Raw genomic sequence first — 19,321 nt, 5'->3', positions numbered from 1 at the left:
AAAAAATTACTTTTTCTATCCTAAGTTATATGACTTATTTTCCTTTTTAGTCAATTCCTAAAAGAATGACAGATTTCTATATAAAGTAGTAACAATTTAACTATAAAATGTTCATTTTACCCTTAATGAAATGATTTACAACTACACAAATTTCTATCATTCATTTTAGACCACAAGTTTTTAAAGTCTTCCTTTCTTTCTTAAACTCCGTGCCGAGTCAAAGTACCTCACATAAAATGGGACGGAGAGAGTACTATTTATAGTAGATATTGAACCCCCCCTTCGACTAGTTGATGTGTTTACTTCTTCGAATTTTGAACCCCCTTATTGAAAATCCTGATTCCACTACTGATTAACCACTTAAAATATATCATTATTTTTAAGTGACAATTATTGAAAACACCTCTAAACTTGACGCGAATTATTACTTTAGTCCTCCAACTGATCAGAGCATATGTGAAAGCTTTTACATAATTTTAGGTAAAATTTATAAATTGGGCTATAATTATGGTAAATAAATCTTATAAGCTGACATTTTACATAATTATTTCTTATAATATATGATTATATATTATTTATACAGTATGGATACATATGTGTAAGATATTTCTCTAGCAAAAACAAGTGATCATGCATGTGTTGGTTGGCCCAACAGGCCCAAAACCCTGTGGAGGTTTTAGATCAATTTTCCCTTCTTTTTGCTCTCATTTTTCTTCTTTGACAACAGTATCTCACCAGCAAAAAGTATAAATTCATATCATTATTTTGGAGATAATTACAATTGTAAGCATATAACAATTACAAGAACTTTCTCTAAGGCCAAAAATATAATACCTTTTTATATGAGATAAATCTAGGGGTGTTAAATGGGCGGGTTGAGTTGAAATTTGAGATATTACAATAGGTTGAAATATAAATTGAGTTGGGTCCTGACCTGCCCAAGTTTACTTTGAGCTCAAATGGGCTTAAAAGGAGTTTGTTTTTTATCCGCTTAATCTCAATAATTTTAAAAGGAACTTTCGCATATAGCCACTCAAAAATAGCTTAATTACGCTCATAGTTATAGTTTGCTAATTACGATTCGTAACTATATGTTATAGGGAGGAGAGTGGCAAGCAAGATTGGGAGAGGGAGGAGAGTGGCGAGTGAGAGAGGGCAGAGAGACGAAAGAATTGTATATGTATATCTCTCAAAATAATTGATACAAATATAAACATATGAACTTTAAATCGTTATACAAATTATATTATACAAATTACATTATATAAATTATATTATACAAAATTCGAAAACTACACGTTTATACAAACTTTAAAAAGTTAAACAAAAAAAGATTGAATGTATATGGTGATAAAACTGAAAAACCAAATGAAACCATCGTCATATACAAATACAAATCAAACGAAGAATTGTTAGTTGCGAATCATATAAATGTGGCGAAATTATACAAACGTGACTAATTATACAAACTTGAAGTCAACCGACGTAAATAATGATTAATGTTAGTCGTGAGTGGTAATTATAGCAGACTATAGCTATGATGACAAATTAAGTAGTATAAGTTTGCTTAACCGCATAATTTTTCCTAATTTTAATATATTGTTATTTAAACAATTTGAATTTCAACTCAAGAATTTTTTTAAAAAGAAGTTACAAATGAATAGATAAATCCTAAAAGATATCAAATAGACAGTAATTCATACTTTCAATATAGGAACATACATTCATCAATGCAAATAAAGAGTCTTAAAACGGTTGAAGTTGGAGATTAAATTAGGCTAAATTGAAGATTCTCCTAAAATGGGTTAAAGCTTAAACAGGTTGAGATTGAACTTAATTAAAATTATCTTGAGCTCAACCCTTAAAATTCTGGACAAATTAGGCGGATTACCTATAGTTGGGCTCATTTTTAACACTATGTCTCATATGCCTTATATCATGTTAAGAGTTTCTTACTTCTTTGGGTGTGTTTGGTAGGGTAGAAAAAAACAAAAAATATTTTTAAATTTTCTAATGATTGGTTGGTAAAAAATTTAAAAATATTTTATCTGAAAAGTTAAATTCTTTGAATATAGAAGAAAAAAATTCCCGATAAAAGTTGATAAAAAAAACGAACTTCACAAGTAATATTCTAATTGATCATTTCACGTCCACCCTCCAATATATTCTACTCTTATCTTGACTAGATAGTATATATATATAAATATGTTTCAAATAATATTTGTTGTTTACTTACTACTTATCAAACATCATAAGATTTAAAAAAATCACTCATTTTCGTGGAAATAGCTTTTCCATACCAAACCCCTTCATTATCTTTACCGAAAAAAGTGTATATATATATATGCCAAATTTTATCACGTTTGATATTATACAATTCTATTTTAAAATTGTATATTTTGAATCCATTAAACATAAGACTAGAGGTTAGTTTAATATTTTAGAAGGTACAAAATTTTACTGAAGGTTCCAAACTCAAATCTCACTATCTGTAGCTTTGCTCACAGAGACAGATCTGCATGTAAATACATGATTTAAATAACTATAATAGTCGTCTCCAAGGGGGGTGGGGGCTCCACCGTGGCAAGCTTATCCAAGACGCGAATTCGAAACTATAAAAGTCAAAAGTCAACAATCTTTTTCATGAAAAAATATAAATAAACTTCTAGATAAAAATGCAAGACTTTTTATGTTGAATGAGATGAGAACCTAGGACAAAATAGGAAAGCCAACAACAAAAAAACACTATAATGCAACAAAGAAAGAAAGAAAAAAAGAGTCATATTTGATGGCTATGAGCTTTTTAAAAAGTGGTGTCACATAGACCATAAATTAAGCCCCAACCAGAGGCTGAGGCCTTGTAATTCAAAACAGGCCAACAACAGCTGTGGATATGCTTACGATACAAGCGGAATCAGAATTTCAATTTTACAATTTTTATTTTTTTAAAAATAGTAACTTCGAGTGAGGTAGCATTTATGTTCTACGTTTAGTATTTATGCATATTTAATATGTTTTTTAACACAATGTATTGTTTAAACAAAAATATTTTGAATTCAATCGAACCTGACGTTTTGACAGGAGAACATCTAAGTTTGTGACCTCATGTACGTTGTTTATTCTTTCTGTTCTGGTGGACGTTGACTCTTTATATTAACTCCAAATAGATACGTATATTGTTCCAAAAGAAAAAGAAAAAATCGAACGTGTGTAAAGAAGTTAACACAAATGTACAGTTGTTACATTAATTAACACACGCTTTGTATTTATAGTTAGTAAATTTTTTTAAAAAAAACTTTTAATTTCATTTGATGTTTCATATTGAAGCTCGACTAATTTGGATTCGAGTCACGTAGGGCACCATTCGGAGAGAAGCGCTCTCTATCAAGGATTTTTTTTATACTCATGATTCGACCTTAAGATCTCTGATTTAGAAAGAATCAACAGTCTTATCCATTACATCATCTATGTTGGTTGTTTCTTAGTAGGTGTAGTTGATTTAACTTAATAGTATTGCGCTTAACCACCGTTACTATTCAGGAGTTGATTGACAGAGTGTATAAGAATATATTAACAAATATTGAAATCTATTAGTTACAATGTTGAGATTAGTTATGCTGAAATTATTTCTTAATTATTTGGTATTGAGTTTAGTTTATTTATAACTAGTTAGACAAAGAATGTCATTTTCATTAATCTCTTCAATCAGAAAATTTCTCTAAGAATTAACCATTATTTGTCCAAACTAAACACCTAAGAATTAACCATTGACATTGATATCACAATCCATCAAGATTCTTGGAATCTCAATTACCAAGTATTATGTTCCAAATATTCAATTATAACTTTTCACGTGTTAGAAGTGTTAAAATCTTTATATAGTGCAAACAATAATTAAAATCTTTAGATAGCCACAATCTTTCATTTGACATAAAAATCCCAATAAGTCAAAAGAGTAAACACCACTAAAGGAAAACAAGAAAAAAAGTTTAGAAGACCTACGATTAACATGTGAAACATGTGTAGAGAGAGAGAGAGAGAGTCATTAGTGGTTGTGCAAGTTGTAGTAACAAAACTTTGCATTTGATCCATGTCTTTTTCATGTTTACTATCTAAATGTAACTTGATAGGGAGAGTTATTTGTCTTATTATATATCGTGGCGGAGCTAGAATTTTAAATAAGAGGATTTAATATATGAAGAAATAGACATGCGAAGTAGTCAAAGGGGGTTCGACCAGTGGCGGATGTAGAGTGTGTCGAGGGGGGTTCCGACCCCCCTCGGAAAAAAAATTACACTATATATATAAGATCAATTTTTTTGTGTACGTGTATATATTTAAAATTGAACCCCCTGAGCATATGTCAAAGGAGTAGCTCAATGGTTTATGGGGTTCAGGATTTCGCCTATGTTTTATTTGAACCCCCTTGATAGAATTTCTGCCTCCGCCACTAGGTTAGACATCTACTATATCTATTTAAAAATTATTTTAACCATGTATATATATATATATATATTCCGCATGTTTCAATATTATTTGTCAGGTTTCAATTTTATTCGGACTTTAAAAGAAATTGAATCTTATAATTATAAATTAAGAATATGTTAGATATATTAAAAATATTTTTTAAATTTTATAATCTTAAACATGTAACGTGTGAAAAGTTAACCCAATTTATACATTCCTCTATTTGTTAGAATTTTGGGGAGAATCGATAAAGGGGCGGCAAGGTGACGGGGTTAACGAAAATATTTAGATAGCAAAAGACAAATTTATGATGAATACAATTTGAGAATTATCAAATGAGCTAAGAAATATTCCAACATTTAACCTCTCAGAAAATATTTTCTATTTAATTAAGTCAACAAAATCAGAAAGGATATTAAAAGAATATATATAGGGAGTGAATATGCTTTTTGTATAATTTTAATTTAACTTATAAACATTATTGATGCATGTGAAATGCGTATATAAATAAAAAACTATTTATGAACTTGTCAAATCACTTTGAATGTTTACTCCGATAGGACCCGTTTGTTTATATATATAAATATAATAAAAAAAAGCTACTTTTATAAAATAAAAAAGTACTTTTATATAAATAAAATAAAGATAAGATTTCTCTATAATTCAATTTTTTAGTTGTTCATTAGTCTTTTCTAGTTAGGTATAAAATTTTAATTTCATTGGTACTGAATATGGAATCTTTTGTCTTTTCTTCACCATATACTTTGTGTTATTATAATACTTCATAAAAATTATACCTCAATCTCAAATAAATTGAAAACTAACCATATGAATATTCATTTCTTCGTTTAAGATTTTTTATTTCAGGAGTCCATTTATTTAAAAAAAAAGGATTTTAAATTTCCATGGTTAAGTAATCGTCGTGTGACAAAGGGTTACTTCTGTCTTTGTTTCATAAAAGTATATGATAGTTTTATTAAAAGCAAAAAAGAAAAAACCTAGGTAAATATGCAACCTTTGAATCCATCCAAAAGTCGATATCACCTCAAGAAAGGGAAAAGAGGCTCAAACTCCGTTAAATTTTATTTAGATATTTAAATTATAACACATTTTCAATAAGTTATACGTAAGAATAATACTATACTTCAGACTTATATATTTTTAAAAATTAAGAGTGTGTCATCACTCAATCATTATATAAATAAATTAATTATATAAAAGTAAAACATGTCTGATTTATTAAGATTAATACATATCTTATGAAGGTAAGATATTTTAACTGATTAAGCTTTTCCAAAATCTTGAAGGTAAATATCTCATAAAAATACTTTATCAAAACAAACGATAATTCAAACATCTAAATGAAATTTATGAAGTGTATATTTTATTTTATTTTAAAAAAGACACATCCAATAAAACAACCAAAATTTACAAAGTTTAAAAGATATTTACAAATTTTTTTTACCTTGTATTTGACAATGTTTTGTGGTTATCTTGAGTAGCTATAATACAAAAGAAAGAAACAAAGAAACAAAAGAGGGAGACAAAACATGTGGTTGACAGACAATCAAAACGACACATCAGAACCTCTGGCTGGTGTTGTTGCAGCGGCGTTACCGGATCTTGGTTGCCGTAACAGACCAATCAGTGTCTCCGCCTGTCAACAAAAACGCTCAGATACACACGTATTTTACGTGACATAATACACATAAAATATCATATACAATATGGTGTAGGATAGAAATTACCATACAGAATGCCAAGTAGAACATATATATCTATTATTCAAATTTAAGTATTAATACACATATAAATGAAAAACATAAATATTAGCTGAAGACAAATGAAAGAACACAATTATATATTTTATATTATTCTAAATAATTTATGCTATTTCAATATAATAAAGTACAAATTGAATAATCCCACATGAAAAGGGACTTATATTTTCATACTGAAAAGGACAAAAATATCTAATTGAACTAACTTCAACTCATCTAACGACGAAGCTAGCTATAATATTAGGTACGGATTCAAATGACTTGAGAATCGATCAAATATATAAATATTTAATTATAAATTCGATTAAAATTCATAAATCTCAAATCTTGATTCCGAGTTATAGCCATAGGGGCAAATACAGTGGAGATAGACTAGTGCGCCTACCAAACATAATTATATTTGTCCATATCCAAATCACATCACTATAATACTTTCTACAGTCTATCTTTTACCAATTATATATAAGCTTAGTGCAAGCCCTACTTAATTAATTAGCTTAACTCATTAATTAATGGAACCTCTTTACTTAATTACCTGCTTCACATTTGATGGCAACGATTGGTAACATAACAATATTCTAATTATGTCGCGTAAATTAAATTAAAATCGGATAGTTTTGTTATAGATATTTTGATTTTTACCTTTTGTTTGGCGCCATTTGTACCCGACTGTGACAAAGCAACCAATGGGGGAATTGCGCCTTCTCGAGCCACCATAGTACGGTAACTAACGCTATCTTCACAGAGCTGCAACAATATCGCCGCCGCGATCTCCTTCTGCCGCTGTGACCCGACCTCCACGATCTCCACCAGCACCGGAATTCCGCCTTCCTCCACCACCGCGGCCCTCGCTTCCACCATTGATATCAAAACGCTCATAACAAATGCCGATTTATCCACCATGTTTGAACTGAAATCCGCCATTAATTCAACTAACGGTTTCATAACTCCGGCTTCTACGGCTCTAATTTTGTTCTCTTTCACCGTACATAGGCAAAACAGAGCAGTTGATGCATCCTTCTTCCCGCGGAAATTGCCGGCTTCTAGAAGGTTCACTAATGGAGGTATCGCACCGGACCTTCCGATCGCGATTTTATTCTCTTCAATTTGTGATAATCGAAGCAGAGCACAAGCGGAATTCTCCTTCGCAGTTGAATTTCCAATTTTCAAAGCTCGAACTAACGGTTTAATCGCTCCTGATTCTGCGATAAGCTCCTTGTTTTCATCGCAGAGAGATAAATTCAGCACCGCCGTGGCACCGTACTCTTGAAGCTGAAGATCAGTGGAAGAGATAAGCGAAATCAACGGCTTAATCGCTCCAGCTCTAGCAATTTTCAAACGATTCTCCGGTTTATTCTTCGCTAGGAGCCTAATCTCCATTGCGGCTTGTTTTTGCACATCCATAGAATTCGACTCGAGATCAGACACGAGTTGTTGAATCAATTCATCGGAGTTATAATTATCCGACGCACATGCAATTAATAACCGCCGGCTTTGAGAAGAAGTCGTCGGAAACTCGCCGGATCTATCGCTATTGCAGTCGCTGAAAGCAGAGGAAGATTCATTAATTCCGAGACCGGTAAATGTTCTTCCCATGTAAGTGAAATTAGATTGAACTTCTGTTTCCATTGTCTTCGGCTATGATGATTAAATTCAATTCATCAACTGTTTTCGTCGCCGGCAATAGGTAGTTAATGTTTCCGGCGAGTTTTCAAAGGTTTGCCGGTGTTATCGGAAAATGAGAGGTGAAAGTCGAAACGACGGCGTTTGGTAGGTGGAGTTTGATTTGGGCCGAGTGTGTTAATGGGCTTTTGAGGAGAATTTGAAGGAAATGGAAATGGAAGATATAAGAGAAAGGAGAGAAGAGTACACGTGGATTAACGCCTAGGAGAAAGGGATGGACACGTGGGTGACCGTACAGAATCCAAGTAGGAACAGCACGTGCGACTTTTAATGCGTGAGTGGAAGGTTCGTTATTCGATACTCTTTTACTTGTCTATCATTTTAAAAATAAATTTTTATTTTTACTAATTAAAAAGATATATATAGCTTAGTTCATATACATTCTTATCGTGCACATGCAATAGTTGATCCAAATATACCCTTATTTATTTGAACCGCGTTTAGTTGTGATCCTGACAAATCCGCATTCACAATCCGTGCATCATTTAGTTGTGCGCTAGGGGAAGTTGTGACGTTAAATCAGCCTCGTCTTTTAGAGGTTTGGAACCCTTCCGTTGATTGCACCATATGTAAATTCAATCTGACTTCTAAAACAAAAGTGAGCATAAGTGAGAAGATTCACTTTCCCGCATCCCTCTTCCCATGAGCAGAACACTAAAGATGTACATTACATACGTGTTATCTAACTAACAACCACTTTCAATTCTTCACTTCAAGGAATATAATTTTTGAGTTCGAGTCTCTCTGGATACGGAGTTTCCTTTGTTGGGAAATGCTTTATCTTTCAATGTGCATATTCGAATTTAGTCGGATTCTAATGTGAATTTCAGACATCGAATGAAAAAATAGGGGAAAAAATGATATAAAACCTTAAAATATAGGAGTATGGTTAATCAATGCATTAGATGTCTACCATACGTTCTTATTGGATTTGGGTAATGATAACACTTTTTTTATATATATAAAAAGGACGATGCATTAATCAAGACACTGGCTGTCCTTTTTTCCTTTTTTAAGTTGTGTTTCTTGTCCAAGCGTGTGACACTTCTTGTCCATTTCTCAGTCTCTGTGTCAAATAATTGTTTTAAACAGGTCATAAATTAATAATGGACAGAGTAAAAATGAACAAAAAAGGATATAATAATTTAAAATTTATTTTTAAGATATGACATGAGAATAAGGTTTAATAATCTTCATGTTCGAGTTCTTTGGATATATATGAAATCGCTTTTGTTGGGAAGTGTTATATCTCAATATGAACTTTTTGATATAAATTAAACTATAATATAAATACTAAACATCGAATAAGAAACAAAACAATAAGTTAAAGAATCTCCAAATCACCGCCTACCCCCATACCCCCGGCGCAAAACCCTGTGCTTCACTCCTCAATTTGTGGTAATGGATCTATCATATAGTTAATAAAGTATATTATATAGTAATACAATGAAAAAGTCCCTTGCCTATTGTAAACAGCCAATCAAATAAACAAAGCTTGTACCTTTCTATTTTATTCTCTTTGTTTCAGCTTGTAATTTGTTTATTTTAATTATAAAATTTAAACTAATAAAAGCGATTTTTAAATCTTGTGATCTTAAATTAATGATATGATAAATTTCTTGTGATTTTAAACATATCATATGAAAATTTTATCAAACATTTGAGAATTAATATAGAAAGTTATAGAAGACTCTCGATTGATTGATTGTAATGTTTAGGATGTTATATATAATCCATTAATGTTTAGAGATATGACTTTCCTACTCAGATATATTTCTTGATTGTTCGATACAGTGCAAATGATACATTACTTAATGAAAGAATGCATTCAAGAGGGAATACGTACATTTCAAATGATACATTACTAATGGGAGAATTACATCCTATAGGATATAGAAATATATCCGAGAGAAGATTTTTGTATTTTTTAAATGATAATTTTTTTAAGAAATTATGATAGCTTAAATCGTATATTTATGTAACTTTTTACTAAAATTTTATCGATTTTGTGCCAAAACCCATAAATTTCCATGTCACGTTTTCAATTAAAATAAAACATATTTCAGTCAACGAGTACTATAGGAGAAAGTTACTGGTTCAATCTATAAGTTTTTTAAGAACTACTTTTTGGTATAAGACACATGTCACATGCTAAATATGACACGTGTATATGACCAAGAAGCTGAATATAATTTGCCTTTTTGATCCTCCATTACTTGATACGTTGTATTTTTTTTGTAAGAAGATTATAACATTATAAAAACATAAAAAAAAAAAAAGAAGAGAAGAGAAGAAAAAAGAAGTGGCCAAGTAGCCATTAATTTATCTTAGTGATAGTTAGGTACTTTATTAGTAACACTAACGTAATCCAATCGAACGATAAAACTGTGGGGTCGCAACTTTTAATAAACTAATTAAATATTTTCAATTTGTGATTGAAACACAAATTTTATTTGACGAGTGTGTTTAAATATGATATCGTGATAATAAAATGAACTTTGAACCTAATTCAATCTTAATATTTAGCTCATGAATTGAGGATCGTCCAAGACCATATAAGAAAACGATTTGCTATCTCATCCCTAATATGGAACTACTAACAACATCCTTCACGTAAGTAAGTCTTCATAGTAAGCCTAGTATAGTAACTCACTTGAAAATTAGAGGAATAATTTGTTATGACATATTAAATGTACATAGCAAGTGTATATCACATAAATTCTATAGAAACATAGTACCATGATTTTATTCCTAATCAAATTTGGTCACGTACTCCAAAAAATTTAACTATGTTGTTCAGACTCTCTAATCGATTCCTCCACAATGCACTATTTTAGAAGGATCGAATGTGCATCAATAGTCATTTTTAAAGAATCCAAGCAACATAATTGTATACCTTCAAACTTTAATGTGAAAATTTATTTAAAATATATAGAAGTTCCATGTTTTGAACTATAAGCAGGAACAGATGTACATCCACTTATATAAGGTGCAGATTTCGGAAATTATTCAGTGTAACATAACAAACAGTGCCATTATTTGGGAGTTTCAAATAGAAATAGGAAATAACAGTACAGAATCAGATTCCAGTTTACAGTGAAGAAAACTAAAAGTTGAACTTGACATGGAACCTCTAAAATTTCGTGAGCTACTCAATCACTCCAATTATCTTGGTCGATCGCAAAAGATTGTCCTTCCCTCCCTTCCTGCATATCAGCCCAGATAACAGAAGGTCTTAAGAGGCCAATGATCAGGTACCCTCAGATAAGGGTGTCTAGTAAATGAAAAATGTTAATGGTTTACAAGGCGTACCAATTCCTCGGTAGTGGTTCTACTTGGAGACCACACAAGAATTTTCCGGTCATTACCACCCGTGAATAGTTCCTGAAAATACCCAGACTCAAATTCATTGTTAACATGGAAATAAAAGCAGTTCAATAGAGTTCGGGGGGTGGGGTGCCATCTACAATGAGATCACACAGCGAAATGAAGCAGCCTTGAGATTCATTACTTCACTACGTAAACCATGCTCGTTTTTCTAATTATGGGGCACGGCTAAGTGATCCAGCACACATTGGGCCTAGTGCCCAGGTGGTTTGGCCAATAGTGGGACAAGAAAAGATGGCATCTTTGTCAAGCTTTTACTTTGACGAGAATCATATGAGTGAGGCCAATAATAGAAACAAGGTTGCTTGTACTCTATGCTGCATAATAACAGCGTCCTTGTTATGAGATCTTTTATGTTTCATGTACTTTTTGGTATAAAGAAAGAATACCTGTGTATATTTGCACTAGGATGACATACTAGCTAGCTGTGGGTGAGTTGCCCGCTGGATTAATGTTTTTTGTCACACAAACTTCCAGTATGCAATGAATGAAGTATTTTAGTTTATCTAAAGATGTTACCACTCAAATACTTCAGGTCCACGAGGTCACAGATTATGCAGAATTCACTATTTTACCAAAAACACATGTGCCTAGGGGGAGGCAAAAAAAATATGTACCTGGTCCAGTGAATTGTACAGACAACAGTTCACATTTTCATAGTGGCCACGTAAATCCATCATCGTTTTGCCTGACCACAAATCAAATGCCTACAAGATTTCCACATTAAGTTACTAAAGAAAAATAGTGTTGCATAATAATATCAGGGTGGTGGTGGTTATTTTTCTTTAAAAAAAATTGGGGGGTGGGGGTGGGGGTGGGGGTGGAACAATGTTTACCTTAGTAGCTGACATGCATGGCACAAATACAAGTGTTGAATCATGAGATATGGCTAACTGTGTAGCTTTTGTGGCCTGGAGTCGTGATGTTTCAAAGTTCACAAGTGTATTGCAACCAGATTCAATATCCCATAACCTTAACCTTGAATCAGAACCTGAAATCCACAGGAAGAGATGATTAAGCTTCAGTTGCAGGTTTTTTCCCACCATGTAGCCAAAAGCAAAAAACTATCGATGAGATGCCTTGATCACAAGGGAATAACTCTACCCATATCACGTCCTATCGCAAGAGTGTTTAAACGACATCTTACATCAGTGTTTTAAAAACAGTGCCCAAAATAAACAACTTTGCTAGAGAATTGCTAGAGAAGCATATCAAAATGAGATTAGAAAGCACCATAATCTGCTGTATAAATTCCGGAGTTGCACTTCACCATTGACCAACTATAAAAAGATAAAAGCAACATGCACCAGACCATACATTGTCGTACATGCATCTAACAGAAATAATGGCGTAAGACCTTCAGCCTCTTAAGTGGAGGATAATAACCACAATACATAAACAATCCAAGCAGTAGCAATACAAAAGCTCATTGAAAAGAATTGCGATGTCAACCTGCACTAAGGAGATACATTCCATCATTGGTCATTTTTAATCCATTGACAGCACCATAATGCGCAGTGGCTCTATCTTGACTAGAGAGCATCCCTGGATGCAGTCGCTGCTTCCCAGACCCCCTCACTTGTCTAGCAATTGCAGAGTGTTTGATACTCACGCCATTTCCCATTTTTTTCTGAGATGGACGGCCTTTTGCAGATGAATTTGGGCCTCCAGAAGATGGTTTCAGTGTGGAACCCTGAGCAGGAAGATAGAATATCTTACAGGCAGAAAGAAACCTTAAGATCAACAGAATCAGCAATTCCACCCTGATTAAGGTTTTCAGTGGATCAACTCACATAAATTAAACATAGGGAAGGATCGTTGACGCAAACCAAGATGGGACTAAAAACATAGATTTACTTGTAAAACTAGAGGACAACTGTGTGGTTTCTGTGCTCTCAGAAAGAAAAGGCAAAAAAGTTGCAATAAAACCAAGTCTACTTATAATCTGCTCCCTTTTCTTCTCCAAAGGGTACCAATATGAAGATAGAGAAAAACATCACTTCTTAGAACACTGCCCAATTAAAAAAGGAACTCGCTTGAAACAGATATGGTACACCCAAATGAATCAGATAATTAGGTTTTAATTTGTCAATATTAAATTTAAGGACCATGAACAGCTTACTATCACAAACAAAAGGCAAACAGTGATCCCTCTCAATTTTATGTGCCATTAAAATTTCGAATATGATTCTAAATAATACGTAACGACGAATGGCAGAAGGTAACCTTGTTTGCAGTGGATCGTGTAAGAAGAGATGGGCGTCTTCCAAGCTGAGTATGAGACTGATCCAAAACACGAAAACATCCTGCACGCCTGATGTCCCAAAAGCGAATGGCGCCATCGCATCCCCCTGTTACCAAAACCCACTCACTAGAAGCAGACCATTCAACCGACATTACTCCATCTGCCATTACCCAAGAAAGAAAAACATCTAAGGGCTTCTGAACTAGTGGTGGCACTTACAAAATGCTTGAACGAGAAATAAAAAAATTATGACTCTGTAGGAGTGGTCCATTGATTTGGAGAGGTTGAAAATGGACACACTGTTCTTTTTTCCTAAAGGTGTTTGATGGGACACACAAGTTTAAGATGTTAATTTGACTTGAGGATTGTACAATGGTAGCAGAAGAAAATATTGAAGTAATGGTTGAATAGTTAGTTTGATAGAGAATATATTGAACCTGCCCCTCTACCCTTCTCCACTTAAATACAATATGTTTGTCAGCAGTAAGGTTTGAACCCAAGGATAACTTCCAAAACCTCACGACATAAAGATATTGAGAAAAACTCCCCAGTGGATAACACCAAGTCTGGTAGATCTAAAAGGTACAGCATAGCAAAAGCATATACTTTATTAATGTCAGTAATAGATATCAGCTTACCACGATGGCCAGATAATGTGTGAGCAAATGCACCCGAAGAAATATCACAAAGACGAACTTGAACATCTTCAGTTCCAGCAGCAATTAACATGTGTGATGTTGCCACCGGAGACATGGCAGTCTTGTACACTTTTCCAGGCATTTTGAAATTAACTACCACCTTAAGAACAATTAAGGAAATCCAAAATTAGGCAAGAAACTTGTTTAATAAAAAGAAAAATAAGCTGAAAAACTACACTTCAGTGGAGTATAATAAGATGGTCAGAAAGCAACACTACCTGTGTTGTGTTAGTATCCCAGACATTAACGTAATGATCATAAGAGCCTGTAATAAAAAGTCCCGTGTCAATCGGATACCAGTTGGCTGTGGAAATGGCATATTTGTGGCCCTGCTCATGTTGCTTGTCAACCAAAAGTATGTGTTTGTGCTTTGCAATCAGACCACTTTCATCGTAATCAGTTGCACGTTGGACATCATAAACAGCAACTGATGCATCCGAAGCAGAGGATAACAGATATCGTCCCTCTGTCAAATCAACCTGATTTTGTGATCACAATAAATGTACACAAAGGTACTTTTAAAATAATGCAAGTTCCATCTACATACCTCAACCAGATATAATCTGGCAAAAATTATCTAAAATAAACATAAAGATAAATGAAGATAACTTAAAAGAATTCAAAATTTAGTTTCATGTACTACTCTGAATAATCTAAGTTGGTTGGACTCTTCACTTTCGGTGCCGCACCCGTGTTGACATGATGTGGGTGTGGGTGTGGGATCCGTACCCGACTGGTCAACAGGTTTTGGATACTTTGACCAAATTTGAGGGAGAAATTTTGGACAGATTCAATGATTTCTGTAATCAAAACAAAACCTAAGGTGAAATTGAAGAAAATGGAATGCCTTGTATATATAAATTTCTATTGCCACTCCCTTTCCTTTTATCTCTTTCCAAGATTCTCCTCTTGATCATTTTCTCCTCCTTGAGTCTTCCATATAATATCTCATAGTTTAGGCTTTATAACTCTATGTTTAGCCGAATCCCCAAACCCGTATCCACACATGGATTCGTATCCCGAATCTTAAAATTTAGGTCATAGAGGATCCGACCTCTAGATCTGCACCCGTATCGGATACCCGCACCTGAGTCCGAGTAACTTAGGCTAAAGCCTTAATTTCCTAACAGGCATCTAACCAAGCTCATAATCTGACTTTCTCGAGAAAAAAATACTGTGTGCAATTGAGACCAAGATTACCATATCCACAATCCAACTTTTTCCGTAGTGTTACACTTGTCTGAATTACTTCTCCAAAAGTAAATCCTAGTTCATTTTTACATTTCTATGGTTAACCATTATTTCCATGAAGCACGTATCACCAAGTTTTTTCAGGCGGAGTTTGTATATTAATATTCAAGTAAACATGTTCGAAATGACCAAGGGGCAGAAAGAGTATTCTCATCTCGCGTTTCTTTGTAAGGTATGAAGATGCAATTGACACAAATGCACACAACATGCACACTATAAGGCACCAAATATATAAGGGAGTTAATGGTTTGATGCAAAATAGAGATACTTGGAGATAGCACTGCATCAACTTCCATTAAGCTTAATTTTAAATTTTATGCTTTATGTGGACCACTACATTCTATTAGCTTAGAATTTTCTTGGAGCTAATGCCAATCAATTCCACCACCTCAATCACAAAATACTAGGGCTCAGCTATATGAATCATCAGCCTCTATATGATCTCTTTAATCCCATTCTTTGAAACTAAAATCTGTTCCATGTATGAACTACGTGGAGGATAGCACATGGGGATGAGTTACAATAGTTTATTTATCAACATTTCAATAAGGAACACTCGGAGTTAATGATAGTCATAGAAGCCAGAAAAGTTTTTTTTTACAAGGCATAAAAGTTGGAAAAGGTTGACATTGCAATGAAACTTGCCTAACTAGAAAACACGACCTTAAACATATCAGACTTATTCTTTGTGAAAAAAGTTAACTATGTGTGTGTTTTAATTTATAGGTCACTCTTCAATTCGGGATGTTAAAAAATGTTAAACATCATCCATTTCTATCCAACTTTTAGATGTCGTTTGGACATGTGATTTCAAATCATGATTTAAAGTTATTTTGACAAAGCAATTCTGATTTCAAGTCAACATTTGTTCATCACATTTTGAACAAAACTTCAACTTTAAATTCTAATTTCAATCCAATTCACCTCAAAGGTAGAAGTTCAACTTCAAATTTGGGATTTCAAATTTTCTAAAATTTAAAACTTGGCCCATGAAACACACCTAAATATAAGTTGGTCCGGCAAATAGGAATCCTTTGTTAATCGTTAATTTATGTAGGTGTGCTCGTTTGGTAAGATTTTACGCTCCATAGTTTCAAAGTAGAAACTTGAAAATTTGAGTTCCTCAAGTTGTGACTTTTGGAATTTCAAGTTGTGTTTGGGCATGCATTACTTGAAAAAAATTAAAGTTTGTGAGGGAAGTCCTAAAAACCCCCAAAAAACAGTCTTTAGGGAAGTTAAAAATATTTAAAGATCAGATTTTGAAAATCCGATCAAATTTCATGGTCAAATAGTTATCTGAAGATAAATTTTCAAAATCTATGGTCAAACGCTAGCTATAAGAGTATACAAAAGTTATGATAGTTTTAACAAATAGTGTTTTTTCATGCTAGTACAATTTGATTTCAAACCTTTGTGTACAAAACTTCTAACAAAACACAATTTCAACTTCAAATCAACCTTCACCCAAACCATAATCATAAACTTCAAGTTCATATCCAAATCCCTACTTAAAAACTGAAAATACAGTAACAACATTCACCTACTAACTTCAAATCATAGGTAGATCCGGTTCATCAAAAAGAAAGAAAATGAAATGTGACCTGAAGGGAGTTGACGGAGCCACGGTGAGGAGAAATGATATCTTTGTAGTTGGAGAGTTGAATAGAAGCGATTCTAGCCGACTTAATACGATTGCTGAATAAATTAGGGCGAAGCTTGCCAAATTCTCTGTCTCCGATCTCCTTCCACATCGTCCTCGCATCCTTCCCAACCAATTTACTCCTCTCTAAATTACCCCAATCACAAACACCCAAAAATTATCTATACTTACACAAATCAGCTCTGATTCAACCAAAAATTGAAGATTGAATAATCTAGTGATGAAACCAATCCTGTCCTTTGTTGTTTCTTCTGAACATTTCCTCAAACACTTGGTGGGTTTTCTTCGATTTTCGATTTGCCCCCTTTTTTGTACAGCCCTAACGCCTGGCGATGAAACCCGATGTGAGAAATGGATAAGTATAAAGAGGGATTTTGCAGAAAGGCCAAAAGATGACGAGATGTCTTCGTGGAGAGGTACTATTCACCTTTTCTTTAATCTTTTCTGAAATAGAGAGTATTTTGGGTGTGTGTACTTGTTACGAAAGCGAAAACACGTTCCACAAATGATATTATAAAATAGTTCAAGGTTCGCGTGAGGAAAATAGTAATTAAGATTGGATAATACCGCAATAATTATAGTATTTTATTTCAATATATTGAAATGTTACATATTGTATGAAATCTTTGATTCTTCTTTTAAAAAATGATTTAAGGGCTTTCGAGTTTGATCTTGGTTTGTAACTGAATTCGAGGGGTTTAAAGATTGACCTTGACTTGTGTTTGAATACAAGGGTTTGAAACTTAGATTGTAGAGAAATTTGTTGTGCTTAATCCATTCGCTCTCTCTGCCTTCTTGATGTGGCGTAGCTTCGTCCCTAGCTGAAACATGAATAATTTTAACCATCCATAAACAATTTAAATTTCAGGCAGAGGGGGTTACTACATACCTCTTCCCCTTGCCGGAACATGACACATGTACATATGACACATTTTTATTGACCTCTAATTTGACTAGACATATTGCGTCTTTTTAACTAAGACACAATCAATGCATGGAACCAAATACCAACCTCCTCAACAAGGACACAACCCTCGACTCTAACTCAGAGTTCACCCCCTCCATCTTCCCCTGTTTGAGTTTTAGGACGTGATCCCTAACCCCCGGCCTTAATCCTAGACCCAACCTTAACTCAAAACCTAACTTGACTAGGATTCGAGACACAATATCGATTCTAGCCCGGGACCCGAGACCCAACCCTGACTAGTGATTTAACTTGACACTAATTGGGACTCGAGACACAACGCTGACCCTAGCCCGAGACCCAAAGCCCAATCTTAACTTAGGACTTAGGACTCTACATCATCCCAACCCTAACCCAAAACCTAAGATACCTGCTGAGACTTGATTCTAACTTGAGACTCGAACCATGAATTTTACTAGGAACCTAACCCCGCCCCGACCATGCACCCGAGACTTGGACCAATCTCTGACCCAAACTGAGGCCCGATCTTGATTGGAGAACTGAGAATCGAGCATGGCTTGAGATTCGAGACCCAACCCTAACCCTAACCCTAACCTAGGATCCAAGTCTCCTGAGGCTCAACCTTGACCCAATATCCGATTCGAGACGCAAAACTCAAGCTCCAACTCATAGAAAAAGTCAAAGTAAATTTCAAGTACTAAATCCAAATTAAAGTATATCTTAAATATGAACTAGAACTAGGTTGGTATTCTGCTAATTTAACAATTACTTTTGAAAATAAATTATGTTGTGTTGGCTAAAATAATCCAATATAAAATTATCTTCTGTTGACCCATAAAATTTCAGACAGACCATCAATTTTTTGGCCATATTTAACACTGGTACTTGTAGCCAATGATCTATGAGCTATTCAATTGGATACCTTTTGATGTCTATATAAGATATTCTACCATTAACGTAGATTATAAAATAAAATAAAAATATTTTTTTACTGACGTATCAATATATCTATAATCAATATTATATTAAAAAGGAGAAGAAAAGAACATAGTATGGGTACCTTGAACTTCAAAAAAATACGAGTACAATTCAAATCCAATTCAACACATATGAAGCTTATATTGCTACAAATATATTGTTCAACCAGCTAGCATTATATATGTGGTAATTAATGCAATTCTTATCATGTAAAAATATGATCAAGGACATGTTAAAGAGAGTGTC

The 19,321-nt window shown here is 33.6% G+C and overlaps 3 protein-coding genes across 3 annotated transcripts in view; 1 reads left to right on the top strand and 2 right to left on the bottom strand.

Moving 5' to 3' along the window:
- Positions 1-19,321, top strand: part of LOC125819887 (probable rhamnogalacturonate lyase B) — a 425,441-nt gene that overhangs the window by 58,941 nt on the left and 347,179 nt on the right. The window lies entirely within an intron of this gene.
- Positions 5,865-8,194, bottom strand: LOC125819903 (U-box domain-containing protein 4-like). Its single transcript, XM_049499307.1, has 2 exons — positions 6,891-8,194; positions 5,865-6,124 (listed from the first exon to the last, which is right to left on the bottom strand). The coding sequence occupies exons 1-2, from the start codon at positions 7,875-7,877 to the stop codon at positions 6,035-6,037; spliced, it is 1,077 nt and encodes a 358-aa protein (XP_049355264.1). The 5' UTR covers positions 7,878-8,194; the 3' UTR covers positions 5,865-6,034.
- On the bottom strand, positions 11,029-17,593 carry LOC125819894 (WD repeat-containing protein ATCSA-1-like). Its single transcript, XM_049499301.1, has 9 exons — positions 17,114-17,593; positions 14,480-14,740; positions 14,202-14,361; positions 13,545-13,723; positions 12,771-13,011; positions 12,155-12,309; positions 11,936-12,025; positions 11,244-11,315; positions 11,029-11,137 (listed from the first exon to the last, which is right to left on the bottom strand). The coding sequence occupies exons 1-9, from the start codon at positions 17,261-17,263 to the stop codon at positions 11,084-11,086; spliced, it is 1,362 nt and encodes a 453-aa protein (XP_049355258.1). The 5' UTR covers positions 17,264-17,593; the 3' UTR covers positions 11,029-11,083.

Source organism: Solanum verrucosum, unplaced genomic scaffold (assembly GCF_900185275.1).
Source record: "Solanum verrucosum unplaced genomic scaffold, falcon-dt-bn FXZP01000229.1, whole genome shotgun sequence".
NCBI classification, from domain to species: Eukaryota; Viridiplantae; Streptophyta; class Magnoliopsida; order Solanales; family Solanaceae; genus Solanum; species Solanum verrucosum.
The sequence above is the reverse complement of the archived record's forward strand: the minus strand, read 5'-3'. Positions and strand labels throughout refer to the sequence as shown.